The following is a 25610-nucleotide window of genomic DNA, read 5'->3' as shown; positions in this document are numbered from 1 at the left end:
AGCTATATTTGACAATAAGTTAATAAGATAACATGAGGGGGAGGAGAGAATGGAAAAAGGAGCGCTGGCTTTGGGTTGGCTCCAGGTGTGAATCCTGAATCTTTCCACTAATGGGCGGCGTGACCTGGGGCAAGTTGCTGATCTGCCCTCTGACCCAGGATGTCCTTACCTGGAAAACCTGACAATCCCTTCTTCAAATTGTTTGAGTTGGGGTTCCCAGAAGCAGACTCTGAGGAGAGAAGTTTTGGGGGCTGAGGAGTTTGGGGGGATTTTAAAGCTTCAGGTATATTGTGCCTCTGGAAAAGAATCAGCACACAACAATTTTCCATTAAGTTAGCTCTAGTGGAATCACTATTTTTAGTTTTATGATTTTTTCTTCTTGTTAATAACAAGCTATTGTTAGAAAGGCACATTTATTGTTGCTGTGGGTTGGTACATTTTCTTATTAAAAAGGATCTGTCTTAGAGGAGGTGAATAGTTTTTCTGTATTAATCATATACAAGCAAACTACTCCACAGGAGAGAGAATTCATTCTGGCAGAGTAAGGAATGAAGGGAAGATAGAAGTGCTGGGAAAACACGTAGCCCCACGTGGGACAAGATTTGATGTGAAATCCAAGGCTCATGTCTCTCTACCCTTCTCCCACTTTCCTTTTTTTTTTTTAGTAATGGTTCTAAATTACAAAAAAAAATTTAATTCCCTTTCTGATTAAATTCTCAGGGTTTTTTGTTTGTTTGTTTTTGTTTTCTGTGGCTGTGGTATAAAGTTGGCAAACACTTCTTATGAACCAATTGCAGACATACACCACAGACCTTTAGCCAGAGCACAAACTTCACTTCTTGGCTGCAGGAACCTTTTCTCTCTAACAACCTACCACAGGCAGGGGGTCCCATCTTAGCTCCAAGTTGCATCCTTGAACACCACTGAGTTTTGTGGCTTTGGGGTTGTAGACCCATCCAATCGTCTCATTTTCTTGAGAGGGAAACTGGTAAAGCCGGAGAGGTGATGTGACTTGACTGAGGCCACAGCATCAGTTCCCAGCACATCCAGGGCTAGAGCTGCTCACTGCTTCCCAGCCTAGAGCACGCACCTCAGTCACGAGCTTGTCAGGGATTAAACAGGACTCTCTGTGCCTCAACCTGTGCCAAGGCCCAAAGTCTGACAATTAACGAAAGCAGCCAATTTTCTAAACCCAGAGACCAGAGGGGATAAGTCGGACTTGCAAAGGGGTGGAGGGTGCAGGCTTGGGTATTTAAGGCTTAACGTTGGGCAGTGGAGGCAAAATTTTCTTGCAGGGAGTTTTCTAATTGTTGCATTTTCCAGTGAGAAGGGAAAGAGAGAACCCTTCCCTCAACTTCAGCCAAAGGAGAGGGATTCTAAGGAAGCCACTTGGAGAACTTGATCTGTGACCCCTAGAATTTGGGGGACACAGTGGCCTGGGTGTGACACACACCTGGTATGGGGAGAGAGGATGGAACCAAGAGAGCAGGAGAAGCGGGGCTGCCCTCCCAGGTGGCTGCACTTCCATCTCCATTCTTGCAGGGACAAGAATGTGTTTCTCAGGGACCAGATAAAGGACGCGGGGAAGGAGCCAGGGTAGAGCTGCCAGAGAGAGGGTAGGAGTCTCCTAGGACTGCTATAAAAAAAGCACCACAAAGTTGGTGGCTTAAAGCAACAAGTATGTGTTCCCTCACAGCTCTGGAGCTCAGAGGTCTGAGGTCAAGGTGTTGGCCATACCGCACTCCCTCCAGAGGCTCTAGGGGAGAATCGCCCAGTCTTGCCCCCGTGTTCACGTTGCCTCCAGTCCTCTTCCGTCTCTGTCAAATCTCCCCTGTCTCCCTCTTATAAGGACACTTGTGATTGCATTTGAGGCTGACCTGATCATCCAGGATAATCTCCCCATCTCAAGATCCTTAATTTAATCCCTTCTGCAAAGTCCTTTTTTGACATATAAGGCAACAGTCACAGCTTCCACGTAGATATCTTTGGGGGCCATCATTTAGCTGATCACAGGGGGTCTGGTGGATGCACTGGTGAAGGGCCAGGGCCTTGGGGCTCAGGGGGCCTCACTTATGAAACAGATGCTTTTACTGCTCACCCCTGATTTCAGGGGCAGCTGTGGCTTCCTTCTCTGCAGGCTCAGACTCCCGTTACTGTGACCAACATCAAGGGAAGGCACAGGGGGCCTTTTTCTGCCTCTGAGAAACAGCCTGATGGGGTGAGAGTGTAGTCAGCGAACCCTGGAGGCAATCCTCAAATGATGGAGAAAGGAGCCAGTGGGTAAGTGTCCAGGCCCCCATCTGTCAGGTGGACAGTTCTGCGAGGCGTCGTAGTTTTCTGATCTTGGTAGAAGAGAACCCTCGTTGCCTACAGGGATAATGTACCTCTTTATGGCTTTTCAGATTTCCCACGCTTTCACTCCTGAGTCCTGGGATCACATCACAAATGAACCACCTGTACCCAAATCTTGTCTCAGGCTGTGCTTTTGCAAGACCCCAAAGACAGAAGGTTCCCAGCAAGGGAATCCCCAAAAAGCCACAAAGGGGCTGGGAGTCGACATGGTGAGATTCTGTGCTCAGTGGGTACATTTGTGGGGCCACTTCTGTGCTGGTTTAGTAAAATCTTTCCTAATTCCTTAAACCACATCTCTTGCCACCCCCACTCCCATGAACCACAGAGGAGCCAGAGAGGGGCAGGAGGGGGACAGCAGAAACTAACCATTTCCCACACTCCCCCTCCCTCCAGGCTCCCAGGCTGAAGCACGCCGGCCCCGCCTGCTTCTGCACTCAGTTCTTTCAACACCCTGCTTACCGTCATCACCCATTTAACTCTGCTAGCATCTGCATTTCTTTTAGAGACAGAACTGTTCAGCAGCTGGAATCATAATTCTGCAATTCTACTTTTAGATATCCTCTGCTCACGGTTACGCTATTCTGAAGAAGTAATCAGACCTTTACCCGAAATGTCTGTAAAATGGGAGAAGAATCCCACCTCCTGTAAAACAGGAGAAGAATCCCGCGTCGGGGAGGAGGAAGCCAGTCAGCGCCAGGGAAATGCCTGGCCCTTGGGGGATGCCCTGGCGACGGGGGTCTTGTCTCTTCTGTAGCACACGTTGCAAGCTTCCTGAAGGCAGGCCACATCGGCCTCCTTTTTATATCCCAGGTTCTCGGCGGAGTGCTTGGGACACTGTAAATGCTCAGGACATTGCTGAGCAGAAGGGTGGGAGGTCCAGAAAGCATCTCTGATGACCACAGCGAGCACCACTGGGGCCCTGCTCCAAGGCCCACAGGCCTTACCTTTGTCATCGGCAGTCAAGGTTGCTAACCGCCTGCACCTGCGGCTGTCTGTCTGTCTGCCCCCACACTGGGCTTCGTGGAAGGCCGGAAGTGCAGAGTTAATGCTCATCTTAGAGCACCCCTCAACCGGCGACTGCCGGGAGTTGTGAACAAACACCCCGGCTCCCTCGTCCCTGGCACCGGATCGCTGTGAGGTGTGCCCTCTCCATGGGCTGCGCGAGCTCGCCCCTGGGACTGAGCTCCAGGTGCTCCAGGGGCTGGCCACCCTGCACCTGCTTCCTTCGCTGTCTTGCTTCCTCACTCCCCTGCCTATGCTTCGTAAGATCCAGACAAACTACTCGCACTCAACTCTTTGTCTCTTGGGCAGCTTCTGGGGAACTGAAACTAAGCCAATCACATCACTTAGATTGGAAATGCCTGTGGGGCTTTGTGAAGCTAGGCCCTCTCCTTCCCACAGCAGCCATGCCCTACTCTGCTTGGTTCCAGGTCCCTGTCTAATTTGGAAATTACTTGGCCTGGCTCAGATTCGCTCTGGGGCCTGAGCGCCTGCGGAGCCAGAGCTGCCTCCGCACAGGCCGGGGGGGTCACCTGATTCAGCTGGCTGGTTCCTGGGCCCGGGCCCCACAGCGGCCCCACAGCTGTTGCGGGTCCTCCTGTTTTCTCAACATGAAGACAAACTCAGATTCAGGAGCCATTGTCCTGGCCCGTTTTTCCAGTTGCTGTGAGGATGGGGACAGAACATTGTAACAGCCCGTCTGTGTTTTTCCCTTACCTTTTTCTTTGGCTTTATTAGGAGTAAATCTCTTCTGAGACTCAGGGCATTTGCTATGGGCCAATGTGTTTTCTTTGCTAAACAATGTGGGGAATAGTACAAGGAGGTGGAAGAACCTGGAGGAATTTTCAGGTAAAGCTCATTGAGGTTGCTGAGCAAGGAACAGAGTGATGGTAGTATTCATGGCCGGGCAACTTGTGTTTTGGGGAAAATGGGACTTCTGGGTTTTATAATCATATATAAGATCAAGTACAATGTAAAATTAAATTTAAAGATTAAAAACCATTAATTTCCTAGACCAGAAGTCTCCAGTCAGTAACTCTTGGAGCCTGACCTGAGGAGTATGCCTGAGTAACTCTTGGATCCTCACACTTCATGACTATATCCTGGCACCTCCCAGAGCTAAAGGAAGAGGAGGACAACTTGGACCTTAAAGCTGAGAAGGAGCAGATACTCCTTTTGTGTAATAAGGTTTAGGAGTTACATTAGCAGAAGAACAACCATCACAGTGCAAAAGAGATGCCTGAGTTTTTTCCTTACATTCTAATCTAGGGGCCAGTCCACAGTGCAGACTACATCCCACCCCCCAGTCCATGGATGTAAAGTTTCCTGTTTCCCCCCATCTGGCAACACAACTGTAGGACAGGGGGTGCCAACAATTACCTGTGCTGAAGGTCACATCTCAGCAGGAGGACCTTAGTTCCAGAGGATGAGGCAGAGAAGATAGGTTTCTATAGGGACTTGGGGTGGGGAAGGGAATGTGAATGAGGATGGGCAGGAGTGGAGGGGGTCTGGGTCTCCCACCTGCTAAGAGCATGTCAGGTGTGGGTCAGGTGAGATGCAGTGTGGAACTGCCCCTAGGGTGCTTCAGGGGACAGTCCCATTGAGCCTGGGACTCTGCACTCTCTTGAGTGCAAAGCCGAGAAAGAACTGAGTATTCTTAAACTGTGTGTGCACGTGTGCCTGGCTGAAGAAGAGAGGAGGACATCTTTCCCTCCCTCCAGTTAGCATCAGACACCTGGATTTCCTCAGTCTAAAAGATGGGAAGACAGAATCAGGCATGGATCTGACCAGTCTATCCAGTCCTGTCTTCCAAGATAAGCAGCTCAGTGTTTGTGCTGCAATTTCCTTCCGCCAATTTTTGTACTGGAATTTATGGAACCCTTGGCAGGTTACTGGGCAGTATATTTGCAGCAGGTTAAACATGGGTACAGATTCTTTGCTGCTCCTTCTATTGAGTGGTGGAGTCTAGGACTTGACCCACAGAATGTGGCAGAAATGATATTCTAGAACTTCCAAGACTAGGTCTTAGGAAACCGACGACGTCTGCCTGGGTCTCTGCGAACACTCTCTCTGGACTCCTGAGCTGCTGTGTAAAATGTCCCACTACTCTGCCTGCATGTGGAAGAGGTCATAAGTGACGTGGAGGCATTCTGGGGGTCAACACTCACAGCTGAGCCCAGCCTTCCAGCCACTGCTGTCAAGGTGCCAGTGAGGAACACACTGTCTCCGGCTCCCTAGAACAGCCTGTCTCCAGCGGAACACCACGTGGCCTCCATGCAGGCCACGTGGAACAGAAGAATCGCATGGCCCTGCCCTGCCCAAGTTCCTGAGATATAATGATATGATTGTTGTTTTCAGCCACTAATGTTTGGAGCAGTTTGTTGAGGAGCAAGAGGTTACTCTGGGTCAGAAATAGAGAGGAAAGATGTATTTCAAAGTTAGATCTGGATTCAAATTCTAGCTTCATTATTATTATGTGATCACATACTTGATGTTTTCTTAACAAGTTACATAGCTTCCCCCTGCCTCAGTTTCCTCCTGCGTGAAACAGAGGTGGTTGTATCCACCTCACAGCTCATCATGAAGGTGGAATGAGAAACAGACAACAGTGTCTGGCAGCTGAGGCTGCTCCACGGCCTTCACTCCCTCCTCTTCGCAGCTCTGCACAGCCTCCTCCACAGGGTTCCTGGGTTCCCGGGTTCCCGGGACTCCTGAGGCCAGGGTGGGGGTGGGGTGCAGCACCTGCCCTGCTTCTCTGGAACTTGACTCCCCTCTCTCTTCCCCAGCTGCTCACGACCATTCCTGTTAAGACCCACCATTTGAGACTTTGGGGAAAAGCACAGAATTCCAAAAGGAGCATGGAATTCCAGAATTCCATGTTCCTCATAAAATGACTGCGGATGGACTTCTGCTCTGGAAAAAAGACTTCTTCTTGATTTGACTTAAAAAATTGTATTGACTTGAATATCTACTCCACTTTAATAAAGAATCGGGGGAGAAAATATAGACGGAAAAGGGTATTACAAAACAAATTAGATTTTTTAAAAAGCCACCTTGTAGTCAGTCCCCAGGCTATTTAAAGCTATCGGAAGCAGGAAAAATAACAGCGGCCCTGTGTGCCTGTGGAGGGGGTGGAACTGTCATGACCAGGGAAGGGATGTGGGAGGGGCTGTCCCTCGCTGGGTCAGTGGCTGCGGGGCACAGGCAGGTGCACATTCCCTGCCCCCGGTGGTGGGAGCTATTACGGAGGCTCTGGAGAAGCAGCCTAGAAATGGACATTGAATGATTCAAACACCTGAAACCACTCATGCTCTCAGAGCCCTTGGCTCACATTTACTGGAAACAATCAGCTGAAATGGGAAATTTATGAGCTCGCCTGCCTGCAGCCTCTTCACAAGCTTTACCTCTAAGGAGCTCAGTTTTCACCCAGACCCGGAGCCAGGGCTCACTGACTTTACCTTCTCACTCCCCAGTCTGCACTTGTCGCCTCTCTGATGTGCTCACGTTCCTGTCAGACATTACTGCAGATCCGCCTGCCCATTGGGTTCTGACCTGAGGTTTGGATGGCTGCTCCTTCTTTGCACTTTTGTAAATTAGGCTTTTACAGTTCCTTTGGAACTGGAACTCTCTAGTAAGTCAGGGATTGTGTCCAGGAAGTTCTAAACACTTGGACCTCAGACAAACCTGTATAATTAATGGCCAATGACTGTGGCTAGTATGTGTGTGTGCAATGTTTAGAAAACAGCTGTTGGGCTTGTTGAAACCTCACAAATCTCCAGATAGGAATTAATCCCATATTATGGAGGAAAAAACCAAAGTCTGAAGAAATTGTGGCCAAAGTCATAGAGCTACTAAGGGACACAGCTGGACCTCAAACCCAGGTTGTTTGGTTCCAAATCCATTTTACTCTGCCTTCTGATTATGATCAACATTGTTAATTAACTCTTTTCCTAGCCCTGGGTTGGATTTTCAAGTAGGCAAGCACAATCTTTTCCCATAAAAATACCCAGCATTTTGGCTGGAGAACCAATGCAAGGCACTGAAACCACACTGATTGTTATCAACTCAGCTGTCCCCATGTTCCAACCCATCTGCCATGAGCTTTTAAAGAATATTTAAAGTTACCATTTATGGATTTCATTCTATATGCCAGGCCCTGTGATAATTCCTTTACATATGTTATCCCATTAATCCTCATACCAGCTAAGATCTTCGATCTTCCCATTTTGCAGGTCAGGAAACTGAGGCCGTGAGAGGTTGAATAGCTGAGGAGCTGCGGAGGCGAGATTTAAACCTGGCCCTTGACATAAGTCACAGGCCTCCTGCGCTCTTCTCTCCCATCTCTGCCCCCAGTCCTGGGCCTCAGCCCTGATCGGCCTGTCAGGGAAGACAGAGAACAAGCACTTTAACTTCTGTCCTAGGAGGCTGGTGCCACCTCCCTCTATGGTTTCTCCAAAGGGAATTCCTCAGGGTTTCAACAAGGAATGGAAGAGAAGGATACAGTGCTGGACAGACCCCAAATAGTGCTGCTCACAACTGCTAAGGGAGCTTTGATCAAAGGCCCCCTGTGAGGAGTCTGAGTCATTGCCCCCAGCTCCGCATGCCATGAGGAACTTCTGCTCATTAGAGCTACAGCGTGGTTCACCAGATCATGCCCACAAGATGCTGGGTCTGCTTGTCATTTTTGCCTTTATCAGATTCTGAGGGAATCTATGTTCCTGCCCTCCCCAAACTCCCCCTTCTCCCCACTTCAGTATGTCTGTTGGAGGCAAGAAACCCATTTGTCCTCTCGAAAGGCAACAAGTTGTTATGAGCGCACGAAAATGGGTGGTTTTAAACCCCTAACTCAGGACTAGATCACCAAGGTGACTAGTTTGTAAGGAAATCTTAGGCAATCAGTCCCCAGCACCCCCTCTCCCCAAAGTGGTCATCTCAGCTAAGCAAGACATCTGAAATGGTTTCTCAGAGGACGGGTCCCAACCTTTGTCCATTTTCCATCCCAGGCCTATATCAGAAATTTGAAGCCGACTGGAGTCTGATGAGGAAACTCTTTATTTAGTGAAGACAACTTGAAGTGAACTGGTTCCCGCGAGCAGGTTTTCCTGCGGGCCAGATCCTACCCGTAGCGACGCCTAAGCAAGAAGACCAGCACGGCAACAATCAGGCCAATCACAAATAGATCCCAGTGTGGTCCAAGGGTGTGGGCCACGTTCATCCATTTCCATCTCACTGTAAACTGCTGCTGAGAGACATTCTGTCAAAAAAAAAAAAAAAAAAAAAAAAAAAAAAAAGAATCCAAGCCTCCCCCTCTGTTCAAAACCATCATCTCCCTCAAGCCCACCCACCAAGAGCTGTTCATTAGAGCCTCCAGGGATCTGGGACCCAACTGAGGCAAACTTACATTACAAAACAGGATATCTCGGAGCAAATGCACAGTTTCCAGTTTCACCCGGGCAAAGAACACAGGTATGTGAGCGTCTGGACTTGTTCGAGCAGCCAAATCGTATAGTCTCCTGGCCAAGTGAATGTTCTAGAAATAGAAGAACAGCCCACACTCATTAGGGGCAGATTCTTTAGGGGTAATTAAATGGAAGCCATTGTTTGAAATGTAGTAATTTAATTTAGGTAGGCAGAATGCACCCCCCACCCCCCGCCCTGGAGAGTCATGCCCTAATCCTTGGAACATGTTAATATATTATGTTACAAAGGCAAAGAGAACTTTGCAAATGTAATTAAGGTGACAAACCTTAAGATGGGGGATTGTCCTGGATGACCCGGTGCACTCAGTAGAATCACAGGAGCCCTTAAACAATGAGTTTTCTCACGAGCAGAAGAGAAAGTCAAAGAGAGGTGTCAGAGGAGAGGTCAGAGATTCCAGGCATGGGAAGGACTCAATTTGCCGTTGCTGGAGGGGCCACGCGGACAGGAGGAAGAAGAATGTGGACAGTCCCACAAGTGTAAGAACCTGAGTTTGGCCAACAACCTGAATGAGCTTGGAAGCACATTCTTCCCCAGAGTCCCCAGTAAGGAGCACAGCCTTGATTTCAGCCTGGGAGACCCTCCACAGAGGACCCAGTCAAGCTCACCTAGCTCTCTCACCTACAGAAACGGTAAGATAAATGTGTGTTGTTCTAAGGCACTAAATTTGTGGTAATTTGTTACAGCAGCCATACACAAGCCAACAGTCTCCAAAAAGCTTTCCTGGATACTGCTGGATGAGATCTTAGGCGTGAGTCCAATTAAGGGGGCAGGAGGACACCAGACACTAACAGGACAGCTCCCCAAACAAATGGCAGTGCAGACAGTGATGAGCCATTAAAATTCCTACTTTTCTTCATAGTACTTATCATACTGAAGTTATGGAATTTGTTTATTCATTTGTCTATCTCCAGGTCCTTGAGGACAAGGCCTTGGACTGCCTGTCACCCCTGAATTCCCAGTGCTTAATGAAGTGCCAAGGACACCGTGAGTCTTTGATAATACTTGTAGAATGAGTGAATAAACTATTTTGGTTCTCAGGCTGGAAGTTGACCCCACAAATGACATACTATATTTTTAATTTCCCATTAAATTATGACAAGGCAGATAAAAAATGTGTTTCATTTTCGCCTACTTATGGCTTGGTTTTCTTCTCTTTGTTTTCCCAAATAGGCTAAGTGGAGGTGTTTTTAAAGGTGCCCTGATGCAGTCTCAGAATTGTTCTTTGCTTGGGTTCTTGTAGATTATTTTCAAAAGAAGGGGAAGAGGAGGAATTTTTCACAAATTGTGGTCATCCGGTATCTCTTTGTCTTTCGTCTCCATCTCCAAGACGTCCATTACATGGGGTTCAATAATGGTGAATCTGTGAGGCCCCTGCTAAACCCAGTCCTTGTGTGTCCTCTCTCAGGCTTGTCATTTCTTAAATTTTTCCAAAGCTTTGTGGACTGGTAGATTTGTTTAAGAAAGAGGAATTTACTTGCTTAAAATACTTAAAATTCAGGAGACTGTTCAAAACCAATCTTCCTGGCAACAAAGAAAACGGATGCTTTAAAAACTCTAATTTGTGTCTCTAATGCCAACAAATTCAGTGGGTGTTCACTGGAAAGCTCCTGCCGATTATGACAGTGGTGTCAGCCCCAGATGTGAAAAGCATATTGACTTGAGTGGGATGTTTGAGGAAAGGCAGCCTTTGTCAGTATCTCAGACATTCCTTCTTATTTGAGGCAGGAAATAGTTATTAATTATTTCTTGAGTCACAAACATCACAATTCAGTCGCTTAGCATATTATAAAAAATAGAAGAGAAGTGCCATTAAAGTGGGATGAGCGCGCTCCCGGCCAAGGAGGGTGGGGTGAGACAGGAAAGTCTTTCTTTAAAATTCCCAGAGAAAGAAATTCCTGAACCCTTATGGCTAATTACGGCAACTCATATAAAATAAATTTTATTACTGGACTCTAGAAAAGACTCCTTGTTCTTTGATCCTATTTAGTGAAAAAATCCAAATTGTTCACACAAAAAATTTCCCCTTGTAAAATGGTATTCTGATGATGGCAAGGGTTCATTAAGGAAGTCCATTGCACACCTAATCCACTTACATGAAACTTTTCTGCAGTGCATTAGAGTTTGTTCTGCTTTAAACTCAGTGATTTAGGAGATTATGTAGATTTAGGACCTGCAGACTTCTTAAATGTTTCTAACTAAAATGTCACATGTGCCAATGTTCATATGTTCAAAAGCTGCTTATAACGCAAAGATACAGAATTCCCTAGCAATAAAGTATCTGGTTTATGAAAATTGTTCAATTACATGATTCAGGAGTTTTGCAGCCCTGAATCTTTGGGTGTCGTAAAAAATTTCTTATACTGGGACAGAGGTGTTTTTTTTGAATAATTTATTATTATTTTCTTATTATAAATGTATTACATGTTAATTAGAGGGGGCTTTGAAGATACAGAGATGAACAAATAAGGAAAAAAACACCCACAATTTCACTGTTAACTACTGGTAATTCATATACATCCTTCCAGCATTCTTATATATGTTCACATATACACACTTTGAGTTTAGGAATTTTTCACTCTGCATAATATTTTGTCTAACAATATATTTCAAATATATTTCACATCCTAAGATATTTCTTTAATCTATATTTTAATTTTTAATGGTTGCTCAGTATTTCATAATAATGGCTAATACTTATTAAATATTTACTGTGTAACAGTCACCACTGTCATTTGTTTAAACTCCATGACAATTCTATAGGGCAGATGATATTATTAACTCCATTTTAAAGATGAAGAAACTGAGGCACAGACAGGTTAAGTCACTTCTCCAAACTCATATGACTTGTAAGTAACAGAGCTAAGGTTCAAATCCAGACAGCCTTTGAACCTTCTAGGCTGCTCACTTAACCAGCAGGCCATAAAATAAATAATGGAACAGTATACCACCTCGCCACTGTTCATATAACATGTTCTCTATTTTGGAGCATTTTGGTTGGTTGTCAGGTTTTTTTTTTTTTCTCTAATAAATAAAGCTATATACACATAGAAAAATTTTGCACACTTCTCATTATTTCATTAGATAATAGACATTTATGTCAAGGAAGGTTATGGCCATTTCTAAGAGATGTATATTCTGTCCTGTCACAATTCTGAGAGGACCATTTTAATATCTAACTTTAACTTGCCCTTTCCAGAACATATTTCTATTCTGGTGTTTAAAGTTTCAGCTCTAACACTCCATAGGTGGCCAGACCAGAAAAATGAGAAACAAAAATGCTTTGTGCCATAATTACTTTTATTTTTGACACTTCTATTTATAATTTATTCAGTGATATGGTTTTGTTTCCCCTACAGGATCCAAAAAAAAATGTGTTATCTAGTAGATCTAACTATATATATATATATAAACTAATTTCCAAAGGATAATTTCCTCTCACATTTTGTCTTAATTTAGACAGATTTCCTAGTCATCATCTTAAAACAGCCTGATTTTTTTTTTCTATTTTACAGAGTATCCTGTGTTATAAAAACATTTTAGAACAGGACCTGACAGTATTGATTCCCTTGCCTGAGTTAGTTGTTTCCTCTTTAACGAGTTTATAGTATTTCACTTGGGTGTGCATACACGCACGCCGTTTGTGGCTTTCACTATAGCAATGGATGCCTCTTCCATGGGAGATGGTGAGCTGTTTGAAAGATGTCTCATTCTCTTGTATCCCCAGAACCATGTGCAGTGCTTCCTGACACAAAACAAGACCTTGATAAATATCTGAGTAAGTAAATAGCTGAAGAAAATCAAGGCACAGCACCATGGAAGTTTAGAAGCAGAGATCTTTTACATCTAGGGATTCACTGAAGGGTTCACAGAGGAGATGATTTGGGAGCTAGTCTCTGAAGAATGGACTGGTCTTCAATGGCCAAAAGTGTGGGAGAAGATCATTCCAGCAAACGGAGGTGATTAGATCAAAGGTCACAAGGGTGCAGTTCAGGGTCTTTGGGGGAAAGGATACACAGCCTAGAAGAAGATATACAGGAAAATAGTGGCATATCAGGCCACTGTTAGGTTAGGTCAGGAGGGTTTTGAATGCCAGGGAAAATAAGGTGGAGGGGTAACAGCAGCAGAGTTATACTCTGTCAGAAATAACCTGCTGGGGTTTTGTTAGCTGTAAAATGTGTTAACTAAGGTGATGCTTATATCTGCAACACATAAACCTCCAAATTTCAGTGGCTTAACATACTCAGCAGTCCAGTGTAGATGTTCCTGGCTGGTGGTGAATTGTCTTCCTGGTTCTGCCATCCCTTAGAGCCTCTGGGAGAAGCGCCACCTACTTCCTAGCTGCCTTGGCCCAGAAATGACTCTCTTCCCTCTTACTTCCGCCCCTTTGGTGAGAATGAGTCACGCGGGTGTGAAGGGAGCCGGGAAATGTAGTCTCTGACTAGGAGACGCATCCCAGAAACAAGCCCTCCCTGCGCACTGGGGACTACAGACCTTCAGTGGGCAGAGCTACCTCTGCCACAGAGTTCAAGGAAGAACACTGGAATGGGAGACCCCTGAGCAGCCTTTACAACCAGCACACCTGAGAAACAATTCTGGCTTGAACCGGGATATGGACAGACGCACTGGGCAGGAGGGGATGGGTAATGGGTTATCTTCATGGTCAGATTTCTGAAGTGCTTCTGAATCAAGGGTGACCTGAGGAGGAGTTTGACAACAACGTGAGAGCTGAGTGCTGACATTTCTATGTTAGTTCGGGTCCTCTCCCGGTTTCTCCCCAGGTATTATTTTGTGTTCCCTGAACAGCGGTGTGGTCAGCCCTGGACCACAGTTTAAGTCAAGTGAGTTTAATTTGAAGTCAGCGATCAGGGATGAGATGTTACGCAGTGAAGCTACCAGGATAATCCACCCACATCATCCTAGTCCCAGCATCCTTTCCTCAAGACAGACGAGAACAATAACGACCCATGTTTTTACACGGATTTATCAAGAGATGACCGATACCTTACGTCCTTCTCCCAGAGGGCTTCCGTATAGAGTTTACAAAACCTGTTTTGATTCTCAGAGAAATCCTGGTAATGATGTTAGACTCATCTTCCCCACTGGTTTGCATGAGGTTCAACCAATAAAGAGGGTTTTGAAGAGCCTTGCTGAAGAAGTGTGGAATTACTTGATGAACTGGGTTCTGTGAATCCTGTTCTCCTAATTGCTTTGCTTTCATTAACTAGCACTGGAACAAGCTTTGGGCTTTCAATTATCAACATATTCATCTTAAGAATTAGAAAAGGTGGTATCTCCTTGCTAATTTGATTGTAAGATAGCAAGATTAATATACCTGGCCCCTGGGTACCTGGTTATTATTTTTCTAATTGCTAAACAAAAGAAACCGATAAAGACAAAGAGCAATGGCCCCTCAGCTAAATCCAAAATCAGACTTCAGGTCTGAGGTTAAGTGCAGCCTCTCTATTTTTAAAATGTAGAGACTTTTTGTAGGAAAAAAAAAATACCTGTGATTGAGACTGATAAAAATGAATACCGATGATTTAACAGGAACCCTGACCAAAAAGAACAGAAATGTGGCCACAGAGAAACTTCAAAGTCTTTTTCTAGATGTATGAAATGAGCCTAGGAGAGAGAGGAGAGCCCAGCAGTGCCTCCCAAAACTGAACGCCTGACGCTGTGGGCCACCTGGGAGGGCAGGCAGTGTCCTCTCCTACATGTGTGGCCTGTTGTCCTGAGAGGATGCCCCTCCCCGCCCCAGGGGTCCAGGTGGACTGGCCTCACTGTGGTGAGGATGGGGCTGTCTGGGGGACCAAGGTCTTCTTGAATCACATGGGGACGAGAGAGCTAATCTGAATTTAACCTGTGGGGTGGGGTTACTGTTATCCTTTTCACAGACGCTGCTTCTCTCACCAAAGCTGTTATGTTTCCCCTGGGGAATGATGAACGAAAGCTTTAATCCTACTGAGGCAATCACCCAAATTCCCTTCTGATCTAGATAACAGTCATTCCACACACTGTTTCACTACAGAGCTCTTCTACAAAGGTCCACTCGTTTTATCCTCAAAGCCCGGGGCAGGGCTTGTATCCTGGTTCTGTTTTACAGATGTGGATGACAGTTGGAGGGGAGCAGGTGCGGTGAGATAACATCCAAAGAATCATCCAATTTAGCTGTTCGATCCAGTCCTCGCCCCTGCCTGTCCCTTCCGCAACACAGGAGCTTGCATCCGCTAGGAATGGGGAAAACAGACTGGGTTTGGATTTGACATTTTTTCCACTGATTAGGGTGCCGGCGATGATCAAAAGTGATGAGCCCAAAGGCAGGCACAGGAGAGCGCAGGAGGGCGGGGACCTCTACCGCCAGACTGTCATCCTGAATGAGAAGCCCCTGCTGCACAGTGTGTGCACCAGGAGCAGTTGTCAGCTAGGAAATTCCCTGCCAGGAACTCCCAGTTGCTAGCACAACTGGAAGGATAAAGAAAGCATAGAAATTCCGATAACGCAAAGCCCACTCTTTCAACCAGAAACATGGAGTCAGATAGGTCTGGGTTCAAATTCTAGTTGAACCACTGATGTGCTCTGCAGACTCGGCCGGTGACTTAACCACACTCCAGTTTCTTGATGGATACATGGAGGTCAATAACAGGGCTCATCTCAGCAACTGGCTGTGTGATTTAAGTGCACATAACACGCCAACACCTGGTCGTTAACAATCATTACTGATATTTAATTCACCTTTCTCACCCTGTCAAACTCCAATGCCTTCTTCTGCCTCAATTACATTTACTGTCTAAAGGATTCCCCCAATATCACCCTGCAGTGCTGGCTCTCTTTCTTTCTTTTTAAATTTTATTGAGTTATAGTCACTTTACAATGTTGTGTCAATTTCTGGTATACAGTACAATTTTTCAGTCATACATGAATATACAAGTATTTGTTTTCATGTTCTTTTTCACCATGAGCTACTACAAGATCTTGAATATATTTCCCTGTGCTATACAGTATAAACTTCTTTATCTATTCTATATAGATCTGTCAGTATCTATAAATCTCAAAATCCCAGTCTGTCCCTTCCCGCCCCCCTTCCCCCTGGCAAACACAAGTTTGAATTCTATGTCTCTGAGTCTGTTTCCATTTTATATTTAAGTTCATTTGTCCTCTTTTTTTTTCTTTTTAGATTCCTCCTATAAGTGATATCGTATGGTCTTTTTCTTTCTCTTTCTGGCTTACTTCACTTAGAATGACATTCTCCAGGGACATCCATGTTGCTGCAAATGGCATTATGTTGTCGTTTTTATGGCTGAATAGTATTCCATTGCTAGCTCTCTTAATGAACATGCCTCGTCTCCTCAAGTCAAGTGTAGCCTCTGAAGGATGGGGATCCATTTTCTTCGGCCTCCCTAGAGTGCTCAGCATGGTGTCATGGACACAGTGGGGGTTTCAAAAGATGTTTCTGGATTAATGCCACCTTGGTATCCAGCTGTGACCTCATTCCCACCTTCTTCTTATTACTGAGAGCTTGAGAGTCAATGGAAATTTTAATGGAAAAAGTCCCAGAGGTGGAAGGGAGAAGGGGCAGGGCCCACTAATGTTGCTGGAAAAAGCGTGAATTTATTATGAATCAAATTGGCCAAGACTAGATTTATTCTACTTATTAGTTATGTCCTTGGGCATAATGGAGAAAGTTAATTCTACCTCACAGGGTTCACATTAGGGTACGTAATATGTGCTGGCACGTGGGAGGGACTCAGCAAATGTTGAATATTTTCCTTCCTTTCTCTACATTGATGACATCAATGACATGTAGAACATTTATAAATTTTTCCTTCCCATAGCACTGCCGTTACTAGGTCTGGATGATGACCAGCACAATTACCTTTGTGATACCTAAGCCGTGTTCATACATATAGGCCAGGTTGAACATGGCCTGTGCACTGCGGTGCTTGTCGGCAGCGATGCTGTAATGTGTGGCTGCTCTCTGATGGTCTTTCTTAGTCCCATAGCCATAGTAGTGGTAATCTCCAAGTTTCACTCTAGCAAATGCATTGCCTGATAGAAAATATTAGAAAGAGAAGGAGAATAGTAACTCAAATGATTCATGCACAGTTCCTAGCAACGCAGCTTAATGATAATCTATATAAAAATGAAAAAACAAAAAAAAAACCACTCAGAATCCCAGAATCAGGATTAGATTCCATACTTTATGGAATACAAAATATAACACACAATGCTAGCTGTCTTCATTGTAGGATAACTCCCACATTATAGTACAAATGTTCTTAAGAATAAAAAATTATTAATTTTACCTTTTAAAGGTAGGCCAATGCTTGGGAAACTGGATCCCACCCCTGCTTTTCCCAGACCTCACTCCTGAAGCTCTACTTTCCTGCATCACCAGTTTCTCCCCCTTTACTAGTCCCATCAGTCATCCAAACACACCTTGGTATCTTCGATGAACAAAACAAACCCTTTATCCCATGGCCTCGTCTTATAACTACTCCCCATTTCTCTGTTCACACTCAGCCTTTTCAAAAGTGTGCTCTACACTCACTGTCTCCAAAGCTTCACCTTCCACATACTCTTCAACTCACCCAAGTCTGGCTTCTGCCCCTTCCTCCATGACACTGTTACTTTCAAGATGGTCAATAACCTTCATGCAGCCAGATCTCTCGGCCACTTCTGTCTTCGTCTCACTGGACCAGTAAGCACCACTGGACATTGGATCTATCTGCCCAAACACTTTCATCTCTGGACTTCCGTCTTGCCTCACAGGCTCTCCTCTTCAACTCTTGACTGACTCCTCCACTCAACTTCTAAATGTTGGAGTATCAGGGCTCATTATTTAACTCCTTTTCCTCCTTTTTTTCTCTCCTTTCTTTTCTTTTCTCTCTTCCCTCCCCCGCCTCCGCCCTTCTTAACTCTTTTTCTAGGTGATCTCATCTAGTTCCATGGCTATCTTCATGTTTACTATTCCTGAATTTGTATCAGTAGTCCTGTCTCTGTCCAAGCCCCCGATTCTTACTACTGCCTTCCTGACTCTTCTACTTGGATCTCAAACTTAAAACATCTGGTAGAGATTCTTAACACCCTGCTACCTCTTCCCCCAAACAAAATCATCAGTTTCTTTCCCCGATTAGTACCAGCACCACCATTGCTCAGGCCATAAATCTAGGAAAATTATTCCTAGTTCTTTCCCCCTCACTTTCAGGATCAAATCCATCAGCAAGTCCTGATGGTTCCACCTCTAACACACACTTGTTTCTCGCCATCTCCTCTAACATCCGGTCTAAGCCTGGAAGACTACAGTAGCCTCCAAACTGTGCTTTTATCTCCACTTTTCATTCTATTCACACCAACAGCCAGGATGATTTTTGTCAGATGTAAAATCAAATCATGTTATGTCCTGTGTTAAGTGAGACCCCCAAGTGCTTCACTTTGCACTTGGAATAATATCCGGATTCCTTACCTGACCTATAAATTGTGCCTTATCTGCCTCCTGCCTCCCTGACTAGCCTATTGCATGTCACTTTCTCCATATGTTCCGGCCTTCCTAACATTCCTTCAACCCCAAAATGCATGCCACGCTCACTCTTGCAGCATCCCTACAGTGAGGTCCTTCAAGCCCCTCCCTCTGGCATGTTTGGAATTCCTCTGACTTGCCACTCAGGTCTCACTGCAAATGCGGCTTTCCTCCTAGAGCCTTCTCCGACTCCCTTGTCAGACCGCACCCAGGACTTACCCATCTCGCCTCCCTGTGTCATTTCCTCACAGCACGTATCACTGTTATTTGTTTCCTACTTTCTCCCTCTCTCTCTCATAAGAGAGAACTTTGAAGCTCCTGATCACTGACATAGCTCCAGAACTGGACTGGTACTTGATAAATATTTATGGAAGGAATGGATAGGCATGGTAGAAAACTTTTTCGAAAATGCTTTCCCCAGATGTCAAGTATTTTAGAATCTTAGTTTCTGACATATGAACAAATATATTTAGGAGCAGAAAAAATTCACGTGACTTTTTAAGATAGATAGATGAGGGAATGCTCATCTAGGACATCCGTCTCAGCTGTGGCCAACTCCTCTCGCACAATCCAGGCTCACTTGGAACAGGAGAAAGTATTCTGTCTGCTATGGTCTGACATGTATCATTAAGGGCTCCTTCCAGGTTTCTCCCCCCATTTGTCCTAATGCAATGCCTATAATTTTTTGGAATTTATTCCTTTGGGTTCTGAAGTTTTTTCAATCTTTTGCAATCCTCTACTAAAATGTAATACCATGAGCCATCTTTAGTTTCCTTGGCGTAGAGGTAACATCATAAAATTCTTAAACTGCCAAAGACATTAATTATCAGGGTCTGCACCCCAGGTGCTTCCAAATGTACAGGTAGCTGGGGACAAGACCTTCTAGAAATGATGCCCAGGAGAGGGACCTGGAGGGGCCTGGAGAGGCAAGAAACCCCTGGAGCTCTAAAGAGAAACCCACTCTATCTCTAATTTTGCCCAAAGCTGCCTTCCTTTGACCCCAAGATTCCTTCTGCACCATAACAACAAAAGAACAGGACTGTGCAGTTTTGAGCTTTACAAGCAGTAAGCAGGACCCCAGAGGTCTGTAAGAATGAAAAGTTGTGAACGAGCAGATTCTCCAGAGGTCTCAGTCCCACCCTAATTAGGGGACCGGGGGCATATGGCGAGCCCCATAGGTTCCCAGGGGGCTCACCAGATAGTGGGAGGGATTTCCCCTGCAATGTCACAGTCACGGAGTGGTGACTGGGTCCTGATGGTTCGGCACCTCCTCACCTGCAGCAGCTCCTGGAAGAAGCACCACCAGCGACTGGAAACTTTCGTGAGTAGATTTCCTAACCCCAAGTGAGCCATGCAGCAACCATATCTTTGGGCGCACTCACGCCTGACCTCTCTGGTGACACACAATTCTTTTTACTGGCCTGACATTTTCATATTGGTGAATTCTGCTTAATATTAATGTCTCCTTTTCCATGTCTCTTTCCCTTGGTGCAACTTCCACACCATTTCCTGGCTTGGAATAAACCTGTATTGGTTACACTTGAGCTGATTTGCTACAGCTGAGAGGTTGCTGGTGTTGTTTCCCCACTTCAAACGAGGTCTTTATTACATTTTGGAAAATACAGACTTCCTTTTTAGGGGATTTCTCACTGGAATCACATGGATGGCTTGCTGCTGCACCTGCTCAGCTGGATCTGAGAAGGCACCACTGTGACTTTTTCTTCCGCCTCATGTTAGCATCATCTGAGAATTATTTTTCATCCCATTCATTTTTTGTAGAAAACGGATGATTCGGCCTTAGCGTGAGACAATTTTAAGAAACTTAACTGGCAGTAAAATTGCTCTCTTAACTGCAAGAGATTCCTACCACATATCCAAATGCCAATGGTGACAGCTTTGCAGTAGCTCTCTGCTTCTGGTGACATAATTTTAGGGAAAGAAGGGAGTGAGACATAGCAGTGCAAATGCCTCCTGTCACTGCTTTCCCACTGGCGCTATCTTACGCTCACTGTCACTTGTGATCCCCACAGTGGGGCGTGGGAACTCCAGGAAAGGGGAGAGGATCTTGCTAATTAACTTTTTTTCCCCTCATGCTACCATGCTGGTGGTTATAATAAAGATCTGAAGTTTGTGGTAATCCTCAATATTATATTTTAAAAGAAAAATCAAACAAGTCTTAGAACTTTACCTATAAACTCACTGAAACATAGGTCATGCTTCTGATAAGTTCAGAAAAAGCTCAGCAAATGAGGAACTGAAACCAGACCAAGAAAACTGATTTCTTGAGTACAATTGTCATGTTTCAAACAACTGTTCTCATGCCATGGAGAAAAAGCCATAGAAAAATCCCTATGGTGTGCTAAACCAGGGGCCTTGAGAATAACAAAATAAATTCCTGGAAATGACCTCTAACCAAAGACTGACCCTAACATCAGCAGTTGGCAATACCACCTACTGGATGTCTGCACCTCTCTGCATATGTACCCAAGAACTCAGCTGGAGCAAATCTGCTGACAAATAGTGGACAGGGGCCAGGTATGTGCTCATTTTTATCTAAGTTCTATACCTTGAATGGCAGCTCGATTCCACAGGAGGAGTGCCATTGGATACATCTTCTCTTTTTCAAGAATTTTAGCCTTTTCTAAAAAAAAAAAAAAAAAAAAAAAAAAAAGGAGACTTTCTATTAGGAAGGCTTAAAATGCCCCTGTAGTAAAGTCATATATGCATATGTATGATTGGGGAATTGCAGGGAGTTTTAACTTACTGGATTCCAAAATGAATGCTGAATTGCTCTGAGCTACTTCATACCCCATTTCTGCAAGTAGTGCATACTGAACAAGAGAAGAGTCTATATCACCATCCTTGTAGGCAAAGTACGCTGTCAGGAATTTCTCAGCCCAGTGGCCTAGTTCGCAGACACCTTTATAAAGCTGTACATGGGAAGAGAAATCAAGCAGACTAGTTAGCCAAGACACTCCATCCCAGGTAAATGATAAACGGCAGTCTTCAGTTCCTGCTGGCCAGCCAGGCAAGGATTTTAAGTCTGAAGCATGGCTCTTATAAATTACTTAGGATGAGGAGTTAGTGCCTTCCATAGGCACAAAGATTACAAGTGTGACTTGTAGGCCATTTGGCAGGACAAGAATGGATCAATTTCTGTTTTTGTTTTTGTTTTTTTAAAAGGGCCTTTCTGGACACGGCTGCCCTGCGAGGGTGAGTTATAAGGCTGCAGCTGATGTGGAAAAGAAAGAAGGAAGGGAAGACAGTGCCTGAGGGTGTAGGTGACATAACCATGAGGGAGCTGTGCAGAGCTCTATGGGGACAAATGTCAACTTAGCTGAATAGCCCTTATGTAACCAAAGAGGTTAACCATACATAATTCATTAGGAAGTTGGCAAAGGAGAAAATCTAAAGATAGATTATTAGCTGGCAGCTTTTGAAATGAGTCTCAGAGGGGCCAGATTGCAGCACGGAGGTATTTATATTGGCACAGTGACAGTGTTTAATAAATCAATGAAGGGCATTAAGGTCCTAAAAGCATTCTTTTGAGAAGTGCATCACTATTCCAGGCTGAAAGAATTCACCTTCTCAGTTGTCATTCAAATCGTAAAAAAACCCGAAGGACCCTGCCTTCTGGGAAGAAGTGGGCTACATTTTCTAGCCTAAATCAAGCCTTTCATCTCCCAAGCCACAACTCCCAACCCCACCAGGAGGGCCAAATTGCCCCGCCAATTTGATAAGAGGCTGAAACATCTCTGAGGCGAGCTCTGAACTTGATAAAAGCCAAATGCGAGAAAGGAGGGATCATTTCTCTTCCTCCCTTTCCCCTTCTGAGTTACATCACTGTTCTTCCTCCCTGGCAAATGTCAGTGTTCACATTGTCAGCTGAAAGAAACAAGATAATATCTATAAAATCAAAGGCACTAACAATTTAAGCACAGTATCACCTCCTCTGTGTGATAAAAGAAGCGTATGTTAGAGACAGCCCACTGTTTACCTCCACGGCGGTTCTGCATGATCGCAACACTCCTGTTCCCGTGGCGTACATCTTGGCCAGGTAATAAATGGCGAGGGGCTGCCCACTCTGAGATGCCAAGTAAAAATATTTGAAGGCAAGTTTATAATCCTTCCATACTCCAGAGCCAGCTGAAAATTAAAATTATTTTGAGCCACCCCTTGTTTAGATTATTTTTCACATTTATAATCTATGGATGAAACGGTCTTAGTGATGTCTGCTATTTTATTTTATTTACTTATTTTTGTTTGTTTGTTTCTTTTCCCCTTTTCAGTATTAGTAGGTAGAATAATTATTTTTTTATTAGGTAGAATTATTACAGTTCGACTGCACATACACATTATATTGCGTGTAAATACATATACACAGTATACTGCACTTTTTTTAGTTTACATATGTGTACTGATTATAGTTTCTAAGAACAGATTAGAGCTTTAGCTTTTTAAACTTACATAGTTATCAAAGAAATAAAGCCAATTACAAAATAAGAATCAACAGAATGTGGTAATCCAATCATAATGGACAGTCAAATGTGCTTACACATATTCAAGAAATCAATCATCTAAGTTATAAATAAGTAGTTCATTTGTGTCCTTATTATTATAGTTGTTATTTTTTAGATTCCTCATATAAATGATTTCATATGGCAATTTTCTTTCTCGATGCCTGCTATGTTAAATAGGATGAGAAAAGCCAACCAAAAGTCAAACTACTCTAGATCCACAATTTGAGGGAAGGAAAGTTGAGTTAGATTATAAGAATATGGAAATGTATGTTCTTGACTCATTCAGAAAACTGAAAGAGAAGGGACTGTTTAGCCATGAAGACATCTCCTCAACATGGTACAACTAAAGTTAATGAACAGGAGGCCACGTGGTATTCTCTGAGGACCAGAAGCCCCTCCATGATGTGTTGCAGCACCCCTGCCACATTCCATACCAGAAGCCCAGCTAGAACTATGGAGTCTGGAGCAGGCAAATCCCAGCTCCAAGAGGCCCAGCTCAGGCTCAACTATAATGCTTGGAGCAAGGAGAGGCACTTGGAGCCAGGGTGGGGAATCAGCTACTCCCAGAAGCTGGGATTCCTGTCCTGCCTCTCCCATTACCCCTTCTGTGAGTTGGGCACCGCTAGGCATTTCATTTGCCAAAGGAAGGGCTTTCAGGAGGTTCTTAAGTTACCTTCCAGCTCTAACATTTCTTGGCCATGCGGCTAAGAGCAAAGACTCTGGAGGCAGATCATTTGGTTTGAGTCCCAGCTCTGCTAGCTGTGTGAGCTTGTGCAAGATGTTTGACCTTGATGTGGCTCAGTTTGCTCACCTGTGAACTGTGGGACACCACCTAGCTGTGCTGAGAGGACTAAATACATGTAGCACATATAAAGACTTAAACGTTAGTCATAACTATTGCTCTTATTCTAGAAGCTTGAGGAGAGGATAGATCCTGGGCCTGGGGCCTGGAATAAACTAGAAGAAGTAGGACATCTTAGGTGACCTCCCAAGATGTTACAGAACCGGCCCTCCACCTGGGCTACTGTGGAAAATGCCAGATCTGGCTTCTTGATGATGCAGTCTGCTGCTGTCCTTGCTCCCCCTCAGACAGGAAGGACCTAGCAGGGGTACTCAGGTATGTTCAGGTCTCCTGGTACGTGTCTTGTCCACTCTCTCTCTCTCTCAGTCCCCACAGAGATTATTACAAACCTTCACGGCTTTCTGAGACTTCCTACCCCAATCACTCTAACTTCGCTCTCAGAAGATAACCTTGTACCTCTGAGCTCGTTGAGGGAACCTCACAGTATCTTTCCTCACTTGCCTCTCTCCCCAGGTTTACACTTGTACCATCTATTCCCCCGTCTCTCCAGTCTTCTAGGGTAAGAAATCCCTCCTCTTTATCAAGGCTAATGAGGCCCCCACCTACCTGGTCAGATAAGATCAGAAATGCCACCTAAATTTTCCCAGAACCTCTTCATCAATTATTGCATCTCTCCTGTGACACATTAGCCACCTCCATTGGCTGGCTCTCTCTCTCTCTCTCTTTTTTTTCCTGCCAAAAATTATACTCAGGTCTCTTACCATCTAGAACAACCCCCTCTTAGTTCCGGTCACCCCCCCCCCCACCCTATGCTACTATGCCATCTCTCTCTTCCATTTAAAGGTACACTACTGCCAAGAATATTTTTACTCAACCACTTCCTCTCCTTCCATTTATACCTCGACTCATTGCATTTGGCTTCCATCCCAACCAGTTTGATGTCCTCACAAACATCCTTCTTATTGACAAGTCCCTTGGATACTTGGCGCTTTTTTTACTTTTTGCATACTTTTTTTTTGAAAAGTGAGAACCAAGTTTCTCCTTGCATTTTAGAGGGGTGCTCATTCATTTGCTCTTTCTTGAAAATTCTATCCCTTATCTTCCTTAAGATCATCTCCCCACCTCATTCCTCTGACCATGCCTTTTCAGTCTTCTTGTGACCACTCTTTCTCTACCCATCTTTTCATCATGGCTCCAAAGATCACCAGATTTCTCACTATGGCTCACTGCTCCTTCCTCTCACACACTCTCTCCTTTCCCTTGCAACCTCAGCTACTCTTAACTAACACCTGTGTGTTGATGCATCCACATCTTTCTCTCCAAGTTTGACCTTTCCTGTGAGTTTCATACGTGCTTCTGGGTATGGTAGACTGGACGTCACAAGGCACCTTAAACTTCAACTTTTCAAAGGTAAGCCTTCTGATAGCACCTCCTTGCCTCCTCTTCCAACTGGTATCCTTTTCCTTCTGTCTTCTTCAAATTCCTCCTCAAATTGTTGCCTGAATGTTCTGTCTAAACCATTCACACTAACCCTTTGATTTGTGTCAAAAAAGGAGCAGACTTAATGATACATTTGTCATTCGAACTAAAGCAGCCTTATGTGTAGCACTCACAGTAGTACATGAAGCCTAACTGAAACTGTGCGTTGGGCCATCCTTTCTCTGCAGCTTTCTGAAAGTATTTAAGTGCTTCTGCGTAATTCTGCAAGACAATTACACTTTGTTACTCAAAGGTACATGCATAACTCCATGGTAACAGTTGCCTTCCACTTTTTTTTTTTTAAGAGCATAGACAGTGCCCTATGTGATTCAGGCTAATTAAAATAGTATCAGAAGTATTATACATTTTATTTCATTATTATACTAGATTCTATTAGGAAATAATTATCCCATTTTCATTGTAAATTATGCCTTTTCCTACACTGACAGTAGGTTTTGTT

General features: G+C 44.5%; 1 protein-coding gene across 3 annotated transcripts in view; it reads right to left on the bottom strand.

The window, feature by feature from the left end:
- Nucleotides 1-8383: 8383 nt before the first annotated feature.
- Nucleotides 8384-25610, bottom strand: part of SEL1L2 (SEL1L2 adaptor subunit of SYVN1 ubiquitin ligase) — a 50598-nt gene continuing 33371 nt past the window's right edge. Inside the window, exons 11-17 of one of the 3 annotated variants that reach the window (XM_045508656.2) lie at nucleotides 25285-25372; nucleotides 22347-22495; nucleotides 21114-21279; nucleotides 20916-20990; nucleotides 16706-16878; nucleotides 8753-8881; nucleotides 8384-8587 (exon numbers count right to left, since the gene is read on the bottom strand). In XM_045508656.2, coding sequence (XP_045364612.2) covers nucleotides 8468-8587; nucleotides 8753-8881; nucleotides 16706-16878; nucleotides 20916-20990; nucleotides 21114-21279; nucleotides 22347-22495; nucleotides 25285-25372 — 900 coding nt within the window. In that variant the 3' untranslated portion in view covers nucleotides 8384-8467. Of the gene's footprint in view, nucleotides 8591-8752; nucleotides 8882-16705; nucleotides 16879-20915; nucleotides 20991-21113; nucleotides 21280-22346; nucleotides 22496-25284; nucleotides 25373-25610 lie in introns of all 3 variants that reach the window. The other 2 variants (XM_010972888.3, XM_045508657.2) reach the window with 2 other exon arrangements.

Source organism: Camelus bactrianus, chromosome 19 (assembly GCF_048773025.1).
Source record: "Camelus bactrianus isolate YW-2024 breed Bactrian camel chromosome 19, ASM4877302v1, whole genome shotgun sequence".
Taxonomy (NCBI): Eukaryota; Metazoa; Chordata; class Mammalia; order Artiodactyla; family Camelidae; genus Camelus; species Camelus bactrianus.
The sequence above is the reverse complement of the archived record's forward strand: the minus strand, read 5'-3'. Positions and strand labels throughout refer to the sequence as shown.